The sequence below is a fragment of the Arachis stenosperma genome, chromosome 6 (genome assembly GCF_014773155.1).
Source record: "Arachis stenosperma cultivar V10309 chromosome 6, arast.V10309.gnm1.PFL2, whole genome shotgun sequence".
In the NCBI taxonomy this organism is placed as follows: Eukaryota; Viridiplantae; Streptophyta; class Magnoliopsida; order Fabales; family Fabaceae; genus Arachis; species Arachis stenosperma.
The window spans coordinates 63,496,617-63,516,375 of record NC_080382.1 but is presented as its reverse complement, the minus strand read 5'-3'; the positions used below and the strand labels follow the sequence as shown (position 1 = coordinate 63,516,375).

Genomic DNA, 19,759 nt, shown 5'->3' with positions numbered 1-19,759 from the left:
GAGTTAGATTTAAACTCCTTTCTTATGGTAGGTGTCAAATGTTCCTGCATAGTAAGTTTGGCGGTAGGTATAAGCCATCCTGTTCAGGGGTTGAGCTCTCTTTCGTCTGAAGTTGAAGAGATATAGGTCGGCTCTTAGAGACTTGGCAGTAGAGGACACCTACAAAGATACTCTATCGCTCAAGTAAGTAAGAATAAGAGATGTGTATAATGTGTATAAAAAAAAAATAATGTATTTTTTTTTAATAGTGTTTGAATTTGAATATATTATATTGTATTTACTAAATTGACCTATTATTACAGAGTTGTTAAAGATATTAGCTAATTTTGTGATAATCACTTTTGAACGTTATTTGAACTTATACCAAAAAATTCGTTAAAAAAATGCATCGCTAATTTAGCATGTTTTATCTATATAGTTCTGATTTATAAATAATGTAAGTTGATGTATTAGTAACAGATTAATAACTAAAAATAAAAATAATGATAAAAAATAATAAATTTTAATCGCGCTATAGTATATCTCCTAAATTATATATAAATGTGCAATAAGTTTTTGACGTAGAACGGTAGAACAACAATTTGTAGTTTTCTACTTGATGTGAACGTATTAAGGGGAGGGGGTAAACAATCTTAAAGTTTACGGTAACGGAAGCATTTCAAGTGCACCAAAAGTACCGATGTACCAATTATTTTAACCGTCGATCTGAATTATAAAAAATATATATAATATATATTAATTAAAATCAATGGTTAAAATAACTGGTATATCGGTGCTCCCTGGAGCACTTGAAATGTGTCCACAAAATATCGGACATAGTATATAATTTGTGCTGACGTTTCTTTACTTGCAATTAATATCTCCAATATGAAATCAGTGAGCAAACAATGCCAAAGACTGAAAACGTGTCCTAAAAAGATATTAGCAGCAAATGAAACAATGTCTAGTGACCGTTGAACATGTAACTACAAACAAACTATAATTATAATGATTTGATGTAACATAGTGTTCCATTTGACGTCCGTGGAGGGGACATCTGGTGTAGGCTTCAGTTAAAGCAACCTACCAATAAATTAATTAGTGAGTAAAAATAAAGAATTATATTATTTCTAATTAGTTTTTATTCAATATGGACAATTTGCGGGTCAAAGTCAGTGACTATATAGCTCATAAAATTTTATGTTACAGATGGCAGCAAAGTATTGAGAGTCTTTTTCTTTCCAATAATCACGCAAGAAACAATGTTTAAGACGTTTTAATTCCATCAATCTTGTCGCTGCTACTTTGTTGTTGAATTTGGGAACTTCTGCCACTATACAGTTTACACTACTTTACAGTGTTACTCTTCAATTTGAAGCACAATGAATAAGATAAATGTATAAAACAGAATATATATTTATAACAACTTTACAATATTTCAATTTCATTTATAATATGGTCTGACTAGTACACCTTGCTTTTCTCATTTCTATTTACAGATCAAGTTGGAAATACTACAGTCTACAGAAACATAAGCTCTAAAATATAGAACAAAATAAAACGATTTGCAGCAAAGATATTTTACAGTTGCATCTGTTACAGTCTCCATCCGTTTCATACCAACAAGTTGTTTCACTTTTCTTGTACACTCATAAATGAATGTATATATACAAATTGCATCCAAATACATTGATTTATGAATGTACCAGAAAAGTTATAACGACTTATCAATATGAAAATGACAGGTTACTTAGCAGGTTTGCTGTGAGATTAATAGTGTTGTTATCTGTATGGGCACCAATCCATTCAAAAGGGAACAATGCCCAAACCATGGATCACTCCCAGCCCATCAACATATTCCATACACCTTTCTCAATCTTGTTCCTTGGAAGCGGCGATCCCTCCCCTTCATCCAGCAAGATTCTATAAACTTCCCATTCCCGGTCTCCAATTGCATGTCTTCCGATTTCAGCCTGTCAAAGTAATCAGTTATCAGTCAGAAAATTGGCATGCTGCAAATGATCAATGCAAGAACTTGGGAAGGGGGATGTGAAAATTTTGAACTAAAAGATAGGAAGCAATGACACAGCATAGATTTGATCATTACCGAAAAGATGCATATGCCTAGCATTTTAAGTGCAAGAGTAATATCATGAAACACAAGAGGCCGTCCCTTGTCGGACAACTCCACGGGGTTTGCAACCAGTAGCTCCGTATCAGGGCCCCTGCTCACAACAGTGACTTTGAGAGGACGGAGTAGCTCGGTCCTAAGGCGAGCAGACAAAGACTTCTGCTTGCTCGAGTCGACTATCTTTTTGCCATCTGCTTGCATGATGAACAAGTCAAGCTCACATTTTCCTCTAGGTTTTGTCATGAAGCGTCCATAAGAAATCTGTTAAAGTGACAAAGCACTGTTCAAGCAACATGCTGAGGGAGAAGAATATGTACTTTTTGCAATTCATATATAATAACCTATATCACTTCAACCAAAATCGGGTGTTTGGAATGTTGTATCATTTATGTTTCAAATGGCTATACCTGAATATTATAGTCCTTCAGAGTTCTCATGATGTCATAAAGAAGACCTTTGTGATCTTGGCACATAATTTGGACAAGTGTGTGGGAAGGACTCAGCAAATTGTCCATAACAATGGAGATAGAATCTGATGTGAAAACCCCACCTCGACCAGGATCGGGCAATTCCAAATTGAATATATCTTCTGTGATGGCAGTTGGAAGAAATGAGGATGCTTGAGAGCAAGCAGCAATTTCTGGACCAACCAATTCAATTTCAATTGAAATTAACGCATCCTTCAAAGTATCTGTCAACTGTTGAATCGTGTCGTCCCTTCTTTTTGGTGTATGCAGAAGTTCCCTGATATATACACAATTAAGGAGTAAGCTAGCTAATACCAGCTGGAACTGTCATCAAAATTGTCTGCTATAAAAGTTTTGCAAAACAAAACTTCACAACATGATTAGCTCACTTCCTTGGAAAACCAAAAATCTATTTATAAGAATGGGATAGGGTAACTACCAGGACAGCCATAGTTCATCACAATATTTTACTTAGCTACCTTATTAGCAGCACTCAAGTTCCTTGTATGTTTTAATAAAAGAGTACTTCACAATGGTACACCAAATCCTGTCTTAGTAAATAGACTAAGAAACTCGAGTTGAAATAAACAAACAATTAGGGGGTACTCAATCACAATTCACATGGCAAGCCTGTTCCAAGAATACTAAAAACAGAAATGTAGACCTTGTGTCGGTGATGAAAAACAGATCCATCACTTTGCCGTCAGGTGTAGTAGATACCTTCACCTTCTTTATGGTTAACTCTAGCTCACAAAGAACCTCTGTAACATCTGTCCCAACAATAAAGAGATTCAATTAGTCTATTTCCTCAAGAATCAATGATGGTGTTAAAAAAAAAAAAAGAAGAAAAAACTAGATAACTTCTAATCAATATACACAATGGAATTTTAGAATTGGAAATATTTTAGACTACAACAACATCACTTGCCAATCTAAACCTGTGAGTTTACATTCCTTTTAGCAAGCTTTTCACAACAATCAAACATAATTCTTAGTGTCTAGGATAGAAAATATAGAAAACACCGAAATAGAGGAAATTTTGTCCTAGGACAGAGATATTTTGCATGTTTCTGTATCTATTTGCTTCTCCTGAAAAGTCAAAACAATTTTAGAGAGTTACCAATTTACAAATTAACAAATAGGGTTTCCAAAAAAGGAAGAGGGGAGGGGGGTCCCTAACTTACCATGCAAAAGGCCTCTACGATCATGGCAACAAAACTTCAAGAGGAAGACATCAGGGGGCTTCGGTGGTTGCTGCAACTCAGAGCGGTAATAAGAGATTCCAGAGGCAGAGGAGCAAGAAGGGCATGCCCCAATTAGCCTCTTCTTCAACAAACTCCACCTTGTCTTCTCTCTCCCCACCACCCACAACACTATGTAGCACCATTTCCCATCCGTTGAAACATCTTCCAATATTCCATCAAAACAAAAAAGTGTTATGCCTAAATGACCATGCTTGAAGTGTGCATATATAGTGAAAAATTGGGGGCTTACCTCCTCGCACAATGCTAAGACCAAAGAAGAGAATGATGCGGCACAGATCACAACCAAGACCAGTCTTGTCAGGGCAATTCACGGTTATGACGGTTGGGCCACCTTCTTTGTCTGGCTGCCTTATGATCACCACATCATCCTGTAATATTCCCATCTTCTTCTTCTTCTTCTTCTTCTCCTCTCTAATCCAACGCTATTTTCTAATCTTTCAGGAGTAGTGGTGATTCTTCTGCTGATGTTAAAAGGGTTTTTAATTTTAGTGTGATATACGGGTACTATTACTATTGGTACTGTCCGAGTAGAAGATGAAGAAGAAGAGAGAACAGAGAACTGCAACTGTAACTTTTCTCTCTCTGTCTCTCACTTCGGCTTCACACTGCTGTTTATTGCTGAATCCTCTTCCATATTTTTTTTTTGTTTCGGATTTATCGAAGGACTGCTGGGTTTGTTTGTTGCGGTAAACGATATATCGTCAAAAGAGATAGAGGATGAGACACGAGTGGCACTGGGATTCTGAATTTAGTAATTTACTGATTAACCGAACCCAACCACCCAACCGAACTGTTCCCATATCCCCATGAAGAAAAGAAGAAAAAGTGGATAATGCAATTACAAATTTCCAATTATCATCTTGCATCCATCTTAAAATAGCATTTGATCTTCTTAATAATGTTGATGTCAAAAGTTATCAGAATCAATATTGTTTGATATAAAAAAATATTTGCTTTGGCTAAAATAAATAAAAAAAACTGATTCATATGGCTCTTAAAAAATAAATTGATTATTTTTAATTAAACTAATTATGTGAATATATAAATATTTATCATTTATATTTTCAAATAAAAATAAATCTGAATATCTTCATGTGAGTTTCTATTAAATGCAACTAGAAATGTAATGTATAATCAACTAGCACTATGAAATTGTTACGGACATTAGAAGCCCTTATACTGGTCCAAAGAATGCTACGACCCATATAGCTAAAAGGTAAAAATATAGCAAATATACATTATCAATATTTCAAATTCGTAGCTGACACCTATCTAAGTGGCAAAGTTTTTGCCTTTTAAGTTGCTACACCTGAGTTTGATACTCAACGGTAGCTAATGGTGGGTCATGGATGTGGAATAAAATCTTGTAGCACTATTAGCTCCTTGTTTTTAGATGATGTTGGTTTTGCTTCTTTATTAAACATAGATTCAGAGACTTTATGTTTATAGTACACATGAATAATTTTTTTATTCTTTTGAGTAAGGTAATATATCTTCGTGAGCTCTTTGTCATGTGTCACAATTCTAAGATTAGTTTGCAATAGTCTGTTAAGCACCAGCCACCAATAATGGGTCACATTGTCATACCCAATCTTTTTGTAGTAGTCTCAGACAAAAAATACATCCAGTGTATCTATGTCAATTCTCGGCAACTCAGAAATTTGTCCACCATTGTAATTCACACTTCTATCACGCTCTGTGATAAATGACCGTCCATGATGAAATATGATGGTAATCAAAGGACCATCCATATAAAATTTAAAAACAAAATTTCATGATCGAACTCATCATCTTCAACCACATTAACAAATTGAAAACTTCACAACTAAAACACAAAATCATGTTTTCAACTGTAAATACAATAAACCCTAACAGATAATAAACAAGTTTTCACCATGACAAAGAACCCTTATCCAATCAATAGTTTCATTAGCCTAACCACTCAGAAAGCTAGTTGTGATCAAACTCTAGCAAACATTGCGAAACACAAACATGCATACCCATACATTACACTCCGAAAAATTGTTTTTAACTGCTGAAGATATTAAACTAATAAAAATACCAAAAAACAGAGCACTCCTATTATCACATAATTTTTTTTCTTTTTTACCTTACCTATTTCAGAGAAACCAGCATTCAGTACAGTCTTTGTCTGATGCAGATGACGAAACCGATCATCCAAAGCAGTCGTCTTCCAACGTAATCGCTGCAGTTACAGCCTTCACACCACCGCCATTGATGAGTATAGGGGAGAAGGAAAGACTCTGTTTGTGTTGTATTTTGAGCGGGGGAAGACAATACGTTACGTTACTCGACGGTAGCTGAGTTACTAGTTGTAGTTGTAGTGTGTGTCAGTGAGTGGGTAGGTGTGTGTATAACAAACAAAAAATATTTTGAATTTGAATATTCAAACCAATAAAAAAGAAAAAGTATAGGTAGACAACAACATTGTTGAGCAATGTGAACAATGGGGTTAAAAGAGTAAATTAATCCTAAATTTAATTAGTGGCATAGTGTGTTTTAGTTGAATTGAGCCAATTTTAGGGCCCGTTGTTTATGTTGTTCAAGAAAGTCATTAGTTACCTAGCATAACTGACGTGGCGGAAATGAGCCGATTAAGAATTTATAGTGAAAATGGCGTTGCAATTATAGTTTTAATCGATGAAAATATGCTTATCAATTTAGAAAAGGTTGTCACAATTTTAGAATAAAAATACTGAGAGTATGAACCCCAGGTCGTCTCCCAACGAGTTGCAGAGAGAGTGCTATCTATTGATCAGAAGGTTTCTAAGAAAGTTGGAGTTGGAGAATATAATTGAAACTAGGAAATTTAACAAGAGATTTGATTAACTATGATAAAAAGGCCTTAACTGGGGAAAGATTAATCGGAAGTTCTATCCTTATTGGATGTTTCCAAGTGTAATAATAATAGGTTGTTGTTCTACTTAGTTATCCTTTACTGAATAAAGGAAAGTCAAACAACTAACTAACCAACTCTATTCCCAAGTCCTAATCCACTCCTAAGGGAGGATTAGAGTTAGAGACTAGAGAGCCAACCAACAACTTCCAATTAGAATTAACACTTGAGTATTCCCAACTCAAAGGTCTCCTCTTAATCAAACCCCATGTCAAGTAGGGGATCTACTCCATTGACATGAATACTACGTTCAATGGCATATAAAGGGAATAAGAAGAAGACATGATAAATTAAATAACAACTAAGAATTGATTAAAGGTAAAAATAGTTCTTTGCATAAATAAATCCCAAAGTCATAAACATACGTATCTGAATAGGGAAAAGGGGCAATTAAAAGAGTAAAGGGATAAGAAAACAAACTAGAATAATAGAAACTTCAACGGAGGTAGCAATTCTTCTCAATTTCCATATCAAAAAGCATAAAACTAAAAACCTATGAATATCAAGAACCCTAGAGGAAGAAGTTATTTCTCTCCCCAAGATTCAAAACTAAAACTAAAGCTAATGAATGAATTGTGTCAATGTGTGTTGAGTCTCTGCTGTCCCCTGGCTCTAATATGTTTTTCTAGGCCGAAACTGGATCTGAAACTGGCCCGAAATCGTCCCCAGCGTTTTTCTGCAACTGTTGTACGTCGCGCATGTCACGCGTGCGCGTCGTTTGCAAAAACTCCTTGTCAAGCGTATGCGTCAGTCACGCGTATGCGTCACTCGTCCTTTGCGCTAATCACGCGTGCGCGTCAAATGTGTGTGTGCATCGCTATGGAATGCTCCAAATCATGCGCACGCGTCGGCCATGCGTGCGCTTCATGTCTCGCTGGTTAGCTCCATTGTTTCTTTGTGTTCCTTCCATTTTTGAAAGCTTCCTTTCCATTCTCCAAGTCATTCTTGCCCTGTGAAGCCTGGAAACACTTAACACACAGATCACGATATCAAATGGTATAGAGATGGATAAAAATCTATAAATTAAAGGCTCTGGAAGGAAGTTTTTAACCATAGTATTAAATCAAGAAGGCAAACGTATAACATGCTAATTGCATGAACAAGTGTAGGAAAAAGGTGATAAAAACCACTCAATTCAACATAAGATAAACCATAAAATAGTGGTTTATCAACCTCTCCACACTTACACATTAGCATGTCCTCATGCTAAGTTCAAAGAGATCCAGAAGAATGAATAGGGACAATAGGACTCATGCAATGCAATGCAACCTATACATATGAATGCAACTATATGATGAAATGTCTATATCCACTTGGTTAAGAAAATAAACAGGTTCTCCAAGACAAACACAAAAATCAAATTCCACTAATTCAAATCATACAATTTAAGGTAAGTAAACTTGTAAGAAGATAGCTAATGAAAGTAGGGAACATAGAGTCAAGCATTGTACCCTCACTGGAAGTGTATATGCACTCTAATCACTCAAGTGTATAGGGTAATCCGCTCTAGTCTCCTCTATTCATGCGTTCTAAAACCTTGTTCTTCATCTAACCAATCAACAAATATCTAATGGACACATGCAGACATCATGAGGTCTTTCTCAAGGCTGTAATGGGGCTTAGGTAAGAGTGAGGGTACATGTATGGCCAAGTGAGCTGAAAATTGAATCTTTGATTATCCTAAGTTCTCACCTAACATACACACACATTCCCTATTCTTCTAAAATCATGCCTAAATACCCATAATCTCACTTTATATGTTGCACCTACTCACGCATTTAAATGTCCTTTTATTTCATTCCCCTAAACTTAAACTGAAACATACATTTTTTTTTTGAAAGCATTATATCATCAATGCATTTGGTTTTCATAATTTCTCATGAGTAGCATTCAGGCTTTTGATATTTATCAATTAACATACATTCTTATTAACCCAAGTTTCCATAGTTTCCCACACTTTAATTGACATACAATCTCTACCTTAAGCTAACTAAAGATTCAATTGGGGCAATTACTTGTTTTTCTGCTTAAGGCTAGTGATGTGGTAATATAAAGAACAAAAGGGGATATTCAGGCTCAAAGTGGCAAACAAGGGTAATTATAATGGTAGGCCATTTGGGATAGTGAGCTAATAACAAATGATGGCCTCAATCATACATATGCATGAAGCATTAAATAATGGACATATAGAATGGGACAAACCATAGATTGCGATCATAGAGGAGAGAAAACGCACAAGAATAAAATATTATGGTTAAATAATGTAACCATACAATTAGGCTCAAAATCTCACTAGGTTGTGTGTTCTAGCTCTAAACCATGTTCCAAATTATAATCTTTAAACAAATTTAACATAGAAAATTTGCTTTGAACTAGTGAAATTTTTCAAAAATAGGGGAGGTCTTAAAAGAAGCTTATTATTTCTAACCAAGCAGAATATACATGTGGTGCACAAAATTGTGATCTCAATGGCGCCAACAACTTGGTACGCACAATTGTAATCTCAACTCTTTTTCACAACTTCGCACAATGATGTCAGGGCATCCTGGCTAGTTTTACTAGCCATTTTTTGTATGCTTTAGGTTGGTTTCATGCATTTTCTTAGGCAATAAGCAAGTATTTGGATGAGAATTATATGCATGCCTTGATTCAATCAAACATTGTTAAATATGTGCATTTTCATGAGATTTATGCAAGAATTGTTTGATGTTATGAATGACGCAAAATCTTGTGATTTAGCAAGGCTTTGATGCATGTGTTTGGTTGATGATAGGTGAAGCAAGCAGCCCTGGAGAGTGAACAAAGAGGAGTTGCACGTTGCCAACTTGCACTTCAACTAGAGTGTTCATCAACAACGCCCAACAATGTAAGGCAGCCCTGGAGAAGCACATTTGGGCGTTGCCAACTTGGAGAAAGGGTGAGTGATTCAAGGCAACGCTGAGCTAGAAGAACTTGGGCCAGGGAGGAGCTTGAGCACGTTGCCAACGTGCTACTTCATTGGAGTGTTTAGAGGCAACGCCAGGGAGGAAAGCTTGGTAGGCAGCAAGCCTTGGATCTCCATCCATCGAGCACGTTGCCAACGCCACTCTTCATTGGCGTGTTTCACAACAACTCAAGCCAACGTTGCCAATGCCAGGAACAAGGGACGTGTTCTTTGGCAACGCACACAAGCAAGCTTGGCCCAAGAGGAAGAGAAGCTGGCGTTGCCAACGCCAGGAAAATAGGCGTGTTCAATGACAACGCTAAGCAACAAACATGGAGCCTTGAGGAAGGCTCGAGCACGTTGCCAACTTGGGATTCATTGGCGTGTGTAGTGGCAACGCTAGGAAGCAAGCATGGAGCAAGGGGGCAGGGGCTGGCACGTTGCCAACGTGCTGAAAAGAAGGAGTGTTCATCAACAACGCAGCAACCCTGGCAGCTTGACCTTGCTCTCTTCCATGGAGTATATCTTGAGTTGTAGACCTTCAAATGATGCACTCTCAACGGCATTGAAAAGTAGACATCCAGAGCTTTCCAACCATATATCATAGTATGGGGTTGACATTTGTTTAAAGCTTCAAAAGCGGGCTTCATTTAGAGCTTCAGAATCTGAAGGCGTTGGCAACTTGGAAATACAAAGGCGTTTTTGCCAAAAACGCCTGCGATTTTAGCAGCCTGACCTTGCCCTCTTCAATGGAGCATAACTTAAGCCACAAAGATCCAAATTGAGTGATTCCAGTTGCGTTGGAAAGCTGACATTCAGAGCTTTTCAACCATATATAATAGTCTATAGTGAAGCATGAAATGGAAGCTTGAATCAGAGTCATCTTTAGGTCCCAAAAACAAGAAAATGAGGTTGAAATTCAAGGCAGCATGAATGAGCCAAGAGAGGAGGGTCGAACACGTTGCCAGGGCCAAAATGAACTGGCGTGTTCCTTGGCAACTCCAGCAACAACGCCCAGGCCAAGAAATTTGGGCTAGGGGCGTTGTTGAGCACGTTATTGGTGGCGTGTTTGACAAAAACGCCCAACCAGGGCAGCCTGACCTTGCCCTCTTCAATGGAGCATAACTTGAGCTAGGAAAGTCCAAATGAAGTGATTCCAGTGGCATTGAAAAGTATACATCAAGAGCTTTCCAATGATATATCATAGTTCATATTTAGGCAAAGGATTGAAGCTCAAAGTTCGGGCAACATCAAGCATAAAAAGTGAAGAATGAAGAACAAGCAAGTGTTTGGCAACAACTTGGGCAACAACGCCCAAGGACCATGTTCCACTCCCAGGAAATTGCCATGCACGTTGCCAACATGCATTTGTACTGGCGTGTTTGCTAGTAACGCCCTCATTGGGCCAAAGCAGTGAAAATGAGCCCTGTTTGACAAGAATTCCTTCATGAAGCTAATCCAACCTCAAGCAAGCAAAGCCCACAAATCTCAACCAATCAAGGCCACAAGAATCATCTAGAATAGTTGATTTTCATTTAATTGTAATTTGCTTTTAATTTCATTTCAATTTGTAATTTAGGAAAGCCTATATAAAGGCCATAGTTTCATAGAATTGAAAGTTTTTTTTTTGGATTGGGGGATACGGAGGAGACCAATTTGAAATTCTGTGAATTGGCACACTCCATTGAGAGTGGGTCTTCGGACCCCTCCCCTTCATACACTCTTCTTCACTTCCCCTTCTCTTCTTCCTTAGTAGTAGTGTAGTTTAATTTGTATTTTTCATCTATGAATTATTGAATTCTCAATTTCTGTTTTGAAGTCTCACTCTTTATTTTCATGCAATCTAATTTCATGCAATTTAGTTTTCAGTTGAGAGCAATGATCACTTAATTCCCTTTGCATTAGGGGGAAGAGCTCTGTTTATTTGAATGAATTGATAAATCTTCTTTTCCTTCTCAATTCAAGTGGTTAATCCAAGAGAAAACTCTTGTTCTTCAAAGATTCAATCACCATCGAGAGAGGGGTTAATCTATATGAATTGTGTGGTGAATTTGAGAAATGAGCCACATAGTTCAGTTTAGAGTTCATCCTTTCATGATCTCCTTAATCAATACACTTTGGTTGGTATGTGAGATGTAACCTTCCTTGGTTGAGATTTTGGAAATTGTGTGGCTTGGATTAGAAATTGAGCTTCATCTCTTCTCATGAACAATTAGATCACGAGAGTGGCAATTGGTTATGTTGAGAGAAATTGGATCACCAAGAGATTGGGATTCAATTACCCATTTGCCATGGATCTATACCCATGATTGAGAAGGAATTGATCAACATCAATTCATGAGAATTTGCATCTCTGATCCCTAATGATCCTCTCCATCATTAATTCTTATTTCTTTTGCTCTTAGTTGTTTGAACACCCATCACCCCATTTCCCTTTTACATTCGTGCAATTTATTTTTCTTGTCATCTACATTTTGTCTCTTTATTTCTTGCTCTTGCTCTTATGCTCTTTAAATTTCTGCAACCTTTAATTCCTTGCAATTTATCTTTGATGTCATTTAAGTTTCTTGCATTTTAAGTTTCAGTTATTTACTTTCATTTTATTTCTATATTCCCGTTCTTTGAATTCCTTGCCATTTAAATTCCTGCAATTATGTTCAAAAGTCACAATGCTCATAAAATCAAAACCATGTTTGCTTGACTAAATTTACCATTTAACTAAAGTTGCTTAATCTACCAATCCTCGTGGGATCGACCTCACTCTAAGTGAGTTTTACTACTTGATACGACCCGGTATACTTGCCGGAAATTACGTGAAATTAAATTTTTACGTATCACACAACTAACCAGCAAGTGCACTGGGTCGTCCAAGTAATAAACCTTACGTGAGTAAGGGTCGATCCCACGGAGATTGTCGGCTTGAAGCAAGCTATGGTCACCTTATAAATCTCAGTCAGGCGGATTCAAATGGTTATGGAGTTTTGATAATTAAAATATAAATAAACATAAAATAAAGATAGAGATACTTATGTAATCCATTTGTGGGAATTACAGATAAGTGTATGGAGATGCGTTGTTCCTTCTAAATCTCTGCTTTCCTATTGCCTTCATCCAATCCTTCATACTCCTTTCCATGGCAAGCTATATGTGATACCAGGGAATCTTGGCTAGTTTTACTAGCCATTTTTTGTATGCTTTAGGTTGGTCTCATGTATTTTCTTAGGAAATAAGCAAGTATTTGGTTGAAAATACATTCACACCATGATTCAAGTAAACATTGTGAATTTTGAATGATTTCATGAGAATTATGGATGAATTGAATGATAAAATGGATGATGCATAATCTCATGATTAAGAACAAGACTTTGACGCACTTTGTTTGATTGATTTCAGGTAACAAGAAGCAGAGAAGAGCCATGTTAGTGGCTACGTTAGTGCCACTAACGTGGCCATTAACGTGGAAGGAAGGAAAGTTTGGAACGTTAGTGGTAAAAGTAAACACCACTAATGTTAGCGAAGGGCAAGAAGATCCACGTTAGTTTCCACGTTAGTTACATTAACGTGGGAACTAACGTGGAAGGAAAGGGAAACTCCAACGTTAGTGGAAAAAGTGAACGCCACTAACGTTTGCGAAGCCAAGAACACCCACGTTAGTGCCACTAACGTGGGCATTAACGTGGAAGAAAGGAGGCAGCTGTGAAAGTTAGTGAAAAAAGTGAACGCCACTAACGTTTACGAAGCAAAGAAGGCCTATGTTAGTGGCCACGTTAGTTACACTAACGTGGGCAAAATCTCACCCGGCAGCCTGACCATGCCTTTTTCAAGCAAAGATAACTTGAGCCACAAAGCTCCAAATGAGGTGATTCTAGTGGCATTGAAAAGTAGAATTCCAGAGCTTTCCAAGCATATAACGCACTACATGGTGGACACTAAATTTGAGGGAGAAAACCTGCCCTGAAAGTGCAAAGATGAACATGGTATCAACCTGTAGTAAGGCAAGCTGACCTCCTCACCTTCCAAGAAGTGTAACTCGAGTTGGAGAGCTCCAAATGATGCGCTTCCAAAGGCGTTGAAAGTAGACATACAGGGCTTTTCAACATTATATAATATTATGGGGTGGACATTAGAAATCTGACATTCAGAGCTTTCCAACGATATATAATAGTCTATAGTGGGCATGAAATTGGAGTACAAATAATAAGCATCTTTTAAGCCCCAAAAACACCAACTGGGTAGCAAGTGTGACGTTAGCCACACTAACTTCAGCACTAACGCCACACTTGTAGCGTTAGTGTGGCTAACGGTAGCACTAACATTAGCACCTGGACCTCAACTTGATTCACTTCTCTTTCAAGGACCATCCAACCTCAAGGAAGCAAGCCCACAAGTGTCAACCAATCAAGGCCACAAGAAGTATCTTGAATAGGAATTTTTATTTAATTGTAATTTGCTTTTAATTTCATTTTGTAATTTAGGAGAGCCTATATAAAGGCCTTAGTTTTTACATTCAATGCATTCTGGAATCCGAGAATTGGAGAGGGGGTATTCTGGGGGCTGGACACACCAGAGAAGAGGGGTCTTCAGACTCCCTCCCCTCTTACACTCTTCTTCCTTTTCTCTTCTTTTTCTTTTCTTAGTAGTAGTTAAATTCTAGTTTGTACTTTTTATTTATGAACTTGGAAGTTTCAATTTCAGTTTTAATCTTCATCTTTATTTTTCTACACTTTCTTTCTTTTCTATTTTGGTAGAGCAATGAACAACTAACTCTTTTCATTGGGTTAGAGAGCTCTATTGTATTTAAAGGATCAATTGTAGTTTTTATTCTTCTTCCTCTCTCTTTTCTCTTGATTTTACTAGAGAGCTTTCGATCTTCATCCAATTGGGTAATTGTCTCGGAAGAGAAATTGCTCATACTTGGATTTTCTCTGAACCTTGGAAGAGGAATAAGGAAATCATGCTAGAAATGCTCTCTCACATTGGATTAGGTTGGGGGTTGGATGGATATTGTGACATTTAATCCTACCAATACTTTGATCTATAAATGTGTGTGGTATAATCAGTGATCAAACTTCATCTCTTCCCATGAGCAATTAAATCAAGGAATTGGAAAATCGTTCAAGCTTAGAGAGATTGGATTGCCAAGGAATTGGGATCCAATCACTTAAGATTGCCAAGGAGATCAATGAATGCATTGATTGAGGAAGAGATGAGAATGAACTTGATCCGGAGGATTGCAATATCTCTTGATCCCAATATTCATTTTATTTTTAGTTCTTACATTTACTTTTCTTGCCATTTTACTTTTCTGCACTTTATTGCTTTCTTTACTTTTATGCCATTTATATTTCCTTGTTACTTATCACTCAAATATGATTCGTCTAACTAGGATAATCAATTAACCATTGACAAACCCCAATTTGACGGTTTGTCTTGTATTGAATTTAGAGTATTTTGATAGCCTTTTGTCACATTTAGCCTAGGAATTAGCGTGATTTCGTAATCTCTCCCGTATTTGTGCTTAAGTGTAAAAACATGCTTTTTTAAGCCTTATTTTGATAAATTCTATTTCCTCTTTGATTCCATAAGATGCCTTGATGTATTTGTTAGTAATCTCAGGATGAAATAGGCTAAGCATGGATCAGAGGAAGCAAGGAAGGAAGCATACAAGTGGAGAGAAGCATAAAAAAAGTCAAAGAAGCAAAGTCAGCCAAGCACGCACACGCGCACAAGGCGCTCGCGCGCACATTGCGAAACAGGCTAAGCACGCGCACGCGTACCATGCGCGCACGCGCCGATGATGGCACATGACCTCACTAATGAAGCACGTGCCTGGCGATTTTGGGAAGGTTTCAGCAACCAACTTTGGCGCCAAAATGCATATAAGAGTCAAGGATTGAAGGGGATTGACAACACTTTTCACACTTTAGGACTTTTGATCATTAGTTTTAGTTTTAGAGTTTTAGAGAGAGAAGCTCTCACTTCTCTCTAGAATTAGGATTAGGTTTAGGTTTAGTTCTTAGATCTAGACTTAGATTCATCTTCTTCTACTTCCACATCTCAATTCCTTGTAGTTACATTGATTCTTCTTCCATTCTTTTGCTATAATCTCTTTTATGTTGTTCTTGTATTTTGTTATAGATCTAGTATTGTTCCTCTTTACTTTCTTCCAATTCAATAAAGGTAATTCAGAGTAAAAGTGTTTCTTTTGATTGTTATTGTTAATTTCTTTCAATAATTGTTGTTAGATTTCCTTCTTGTTGTTGATTTACTATGCTTTCCTTTTATGCCTACCAAGTGTTCGATGAAATGCTTGAGAGGATGTTAGAGTAGGATTTTATGTTCTTGGCTTGAGAAGGTAACTTAGGATTTCTTGAGTCACTGGTGTCCAATTGATTGCTAGTTGATAGCCATTAACTCTAGCCTTCATTAATCCAATTAGTGGAAAGCTAGGACTTATGGACTAGGATTAATATAACTCACTTGACTTTCCTTTGTTAATTGATTTAAGGATGACTAAGTGGGATTAATCCTTGCAACTACCATACTTGTGGCTAGTGATAATGATGAAGACCCTTGACAACCAAATCTTGCCAAGACCATTTTGTTAATAAAGTTTTCTTACCATTTACTATTCATGTTTCTCCTCTAAAACCCCAAATATAACTCACAACCAATAACAAAACACTTTATTGTAAATCCTAGGGAGAACGACCCGAGGTTTAAATACTTCGGTTTATAGATTTTAGGGGTTTGTACTTGTGACAAACAAATTTTTGTATGAGAGGATTATTGTTGGTTTAGAGACTATACTTCGACGAGATTTCATTTGTAAAATTCTAAACCGTCAAAAATCCAATCGTCAAAATGGCGCCGTTGCCGGGGATTTGCAATGGTGTTATGTTATTGGTTATTGTACATATGTGAATATTGTGAATAGGTTTATCTTTTGTTTGTTTCTTAATTTTTGTTAGTTTTATTTTGTTCTCTCGTTATGAATTCTCACTTTGGCTTCGAGTTTGGTTCTAATTATGTTGTAGGAAATGTGGACTTTAATGGCAACATGTACCATGGATGGAACCAACAAAGATGGGAGGAGCCTCAAGGAATTGATCACTCCTATTGGCAACAACTCCCGGATACTTATAGGTATAATTCCCATCCTAATGCATGTCAATTTAATGGCTATGATGACTCTTTTTGTGACACTCAACAACCACCATCATATGCCTATGAATCTCATCCTCAACATGAACCTCAACCATTCTCACAAGCCTTTCATTACCAAACACTGCCCTATGATCCATATCCATCATATGACCAAACCCCCATACCATACTCTTATGACCATTATGAGCAAGAACCTTTAGAACCACCACAACCCTATCAAGATTACTACCAAGAGCCACCTCAATGCACACCACCTCCACAATTTCACCAAGAAGAACCACCTTCCTATTATGAACCCTCTCTCCAAAATGATGAACCTTCTTACTCACCCCAAGCCCCACTAGACGATCCTCTTACTTTGTTACTTCAAGGACAAGAAGCCATGAAGCGGGATACACTTGAGTTTGTGACCAACTTGACCAAGGTAGTGTCTACCTTAGCCTACCAATGCTTGAACACTCAAGGTACTCCCGCAGCCCCATGTGAAAAGTCAAAAGAAGAGCAAAGTATGAAGGAGAAATTGGAAAATCCGGTGAAGAAGGAGGAGTCAAATTTTGTATTAGAACAATTGGAGGAGCCTATGATCATTGAAGAAAGGGAAGAAGTGGTTGAAGATTTAGGAGATGTTGAAAGTCCATGGGAATGTAGCATCATGGAGCACTCTCCCAAGAAGCTTGATATCGATGTTGAGGAGGGTGCGCAACCTCCAAGGCATACCATCATTGAAGACTTAGAAGAGGCTTACCAAGAGATGGATTCAATCATGGATGAATTTCTCTCTACAATGGAATCCTCTCCCATTGGACATGGAGTTGAAATTATAGAAGAGTGTGCACAACCTCCCAAGGAAGACGAGAATGGCATGGTGTATATTGAAATTGAAGAATATGAAGAGGTTGATCAAGAGATGAACTCATTCATCAATGAATTTTTATCCAAAATTGAATCGCCTCTCATTAGACAAGACGAAGTTCTTGAAGATAACACCAAGCCACGTAACAAAGACGATGAGGTTGAAATTGAAGAAAATTATGAAGAGGTGGAAACAATTAAAGAAGAGCACAAGGAAGTGGACCTTGCATTGTCTAAGTGTGGGGAAGCCTCCCTTCCCAAGCTACCATCCAACATAACATTTAAGTGGGTAAAATCTCTATCCCTAAGCTTTAATTTCTCACTTGAATGTGGTTTGATTGAAAATGATGGTCAACTTAGAACTCTTTGTGGAATTAAAAGTAAGAATGAGTTGTGTAGTGGTTGGAAAGTAGGTGTTAAGCTCACCAAGGTCAAGACCTCAAGGTATAGGGATGATATTAGGACAAGGATCACTTTGTATGGATCTAGAAGGAAGCATTTGTGGAATAAAGAGAATTCTTTGTGTCAATCACCCTTATGCCAACCGCTCATCCGACAAAATCATGAAATTCAACTAACGGATGGATGTGAAAATAAGATATGGGATCCCGGTTCGATATGTGAAGACCAACTAGAGGGACTCGTATCTTGGGTAGAACTCTGCCCAAGCTTAATAAAAATGGTTGGAAATTCTGTCAACCAATTGAGGAGCAAAGATCCTTGGAGATTCAAGGATGAGTACAAGCGTAAGCCACCATGACAAGGAGCTTCTCAAAAAATGTCCAACTTAAGGACTTAAACTAAAAGTGCTAGGTGGGAGACACCCCACCATGGTAAACTCTTTCCAATCTTCTAAATTTACTTAATAAGTGATTTGAGTTGCCATTGTAGGTAGATGTTTCATACAAATTTGTTTGTACAACTTAATTGTTAGCTTAGTCACATGCATGTTGTGTTTAGCAGTAGATGCATAATATCAAAATTGTATTTTTGTGAATTGTATGATAGTTGAGTGAATAAGAGCTGTGAACACTATAGGGAGCACCCAGCAAATTGTTTTCTGAAAAAAAAAGGAAGGGAGTGAACGCGAGCGCACCATGTACGCGCACGCGTCCCTGTATGGATGCACCACGAGCCACACTCCCGAGAGTTGGGCTTCCCTTGGGCAAACATCATGCCTTGGGCCCAACACGATCCACGCGGACGTGCACAACGTGCGTGCGCGCCGTCTTAGAGAACATGGATATTCGCGCGGACGCGTACCTGCCGCATGCGCGCCGATTTGCTGCTGCGACAGTTGAGCCAATCCACAGAGAGTTGAGCCAGCTCTGGGCCAACCTTGAGTCCCTGGCCCAACTTGCTTCGCGTGGACGCGCACTTGCCGCGTGCGCGCCATGTTGTCATAAATCATCAACTTATGCGGACGCGCGCTTGCCGCGCGCGCGCCCTTGCGTGCTGCCACCAAACTAAGCCACGGACCCGAGAGTTGGGCGTGCCTCAAGCCCATTCTAAGCCTCAGGCCCAATCTCAGGTACGCGTGCGCACACGGTACGCGCACTCACCCATACCTCTTCTACCATCCCACGCTAGAGCGCATTGCACGCTCACGCGTGGATCTCCATTCCTCTCGATGCACGCGGACGCGTACATGCTGCGTGCGCGTCAATCTGGTGGCGAGACTGTTAGGCCATTCTCCAGAGAGTTAGGCCTGAGTTGGGCCAACTCTAAGCCCCTAGCCCAACTCCATGCACGCGTGCGCGCACTGTACGCGCACGCGTCCTTTCCCATTTTGCTCATCCACGCTCAAGCGCGCTGTACGCGCACGCGTAGGTCCCAAGTTTCATCAAGGGACGCGGACGCGCAGGGTGCGCGCCCGCGCCGATTCAAAAAAAATGGGAACCCTAATACGCAAATAACGTTGCGCCGCAGCGCACTTCCCCCTCCCATTCCCTATTCTTCTTCCTCCTCTCAATCCTCCATAACCACCACCTCAACCTTTCCGGCCACCACCTCCGGCCAACTCACACACTCTCTCAACCACCACCACGTTCCCCTCTC

General features: G+C 38.4%; 1 protein-coding gene across 1 annotated transcript; it reads right to left on the bottom strand.

The window, feature by feature from the left end:
• Positions 1-1,395: 1,395 nt before the first annotated feature.
• LOC130936030 (ACT domain-containing protein ACR10-like) lies at positions 1,396-4,546 on the bottom strand. Its single transcript, XM_057866001.1, has 6 exons — positions 4,072-4,546; positions 3,762-3,983; positions 3,242-3,347; positions 2,518-2,854; positions 2,087-2,371; positions 1,396-1,952 (listed from the first exon to the last, which is right to left on the bottom strand). Exons 1-6 carry the CDS (start codon positions 4,223-4,225, stop codon positions 1,815-1,817), a joined length of 1,242 nt encoding a protein of 413 aa, XP_057721984.1. The 5' UTR covers positions 4,226-4,546; the 3' UTR covers positions 1,396-1,814.
• Positions 4,547-19,759: the final 15,213 nt, after the last annotated feature.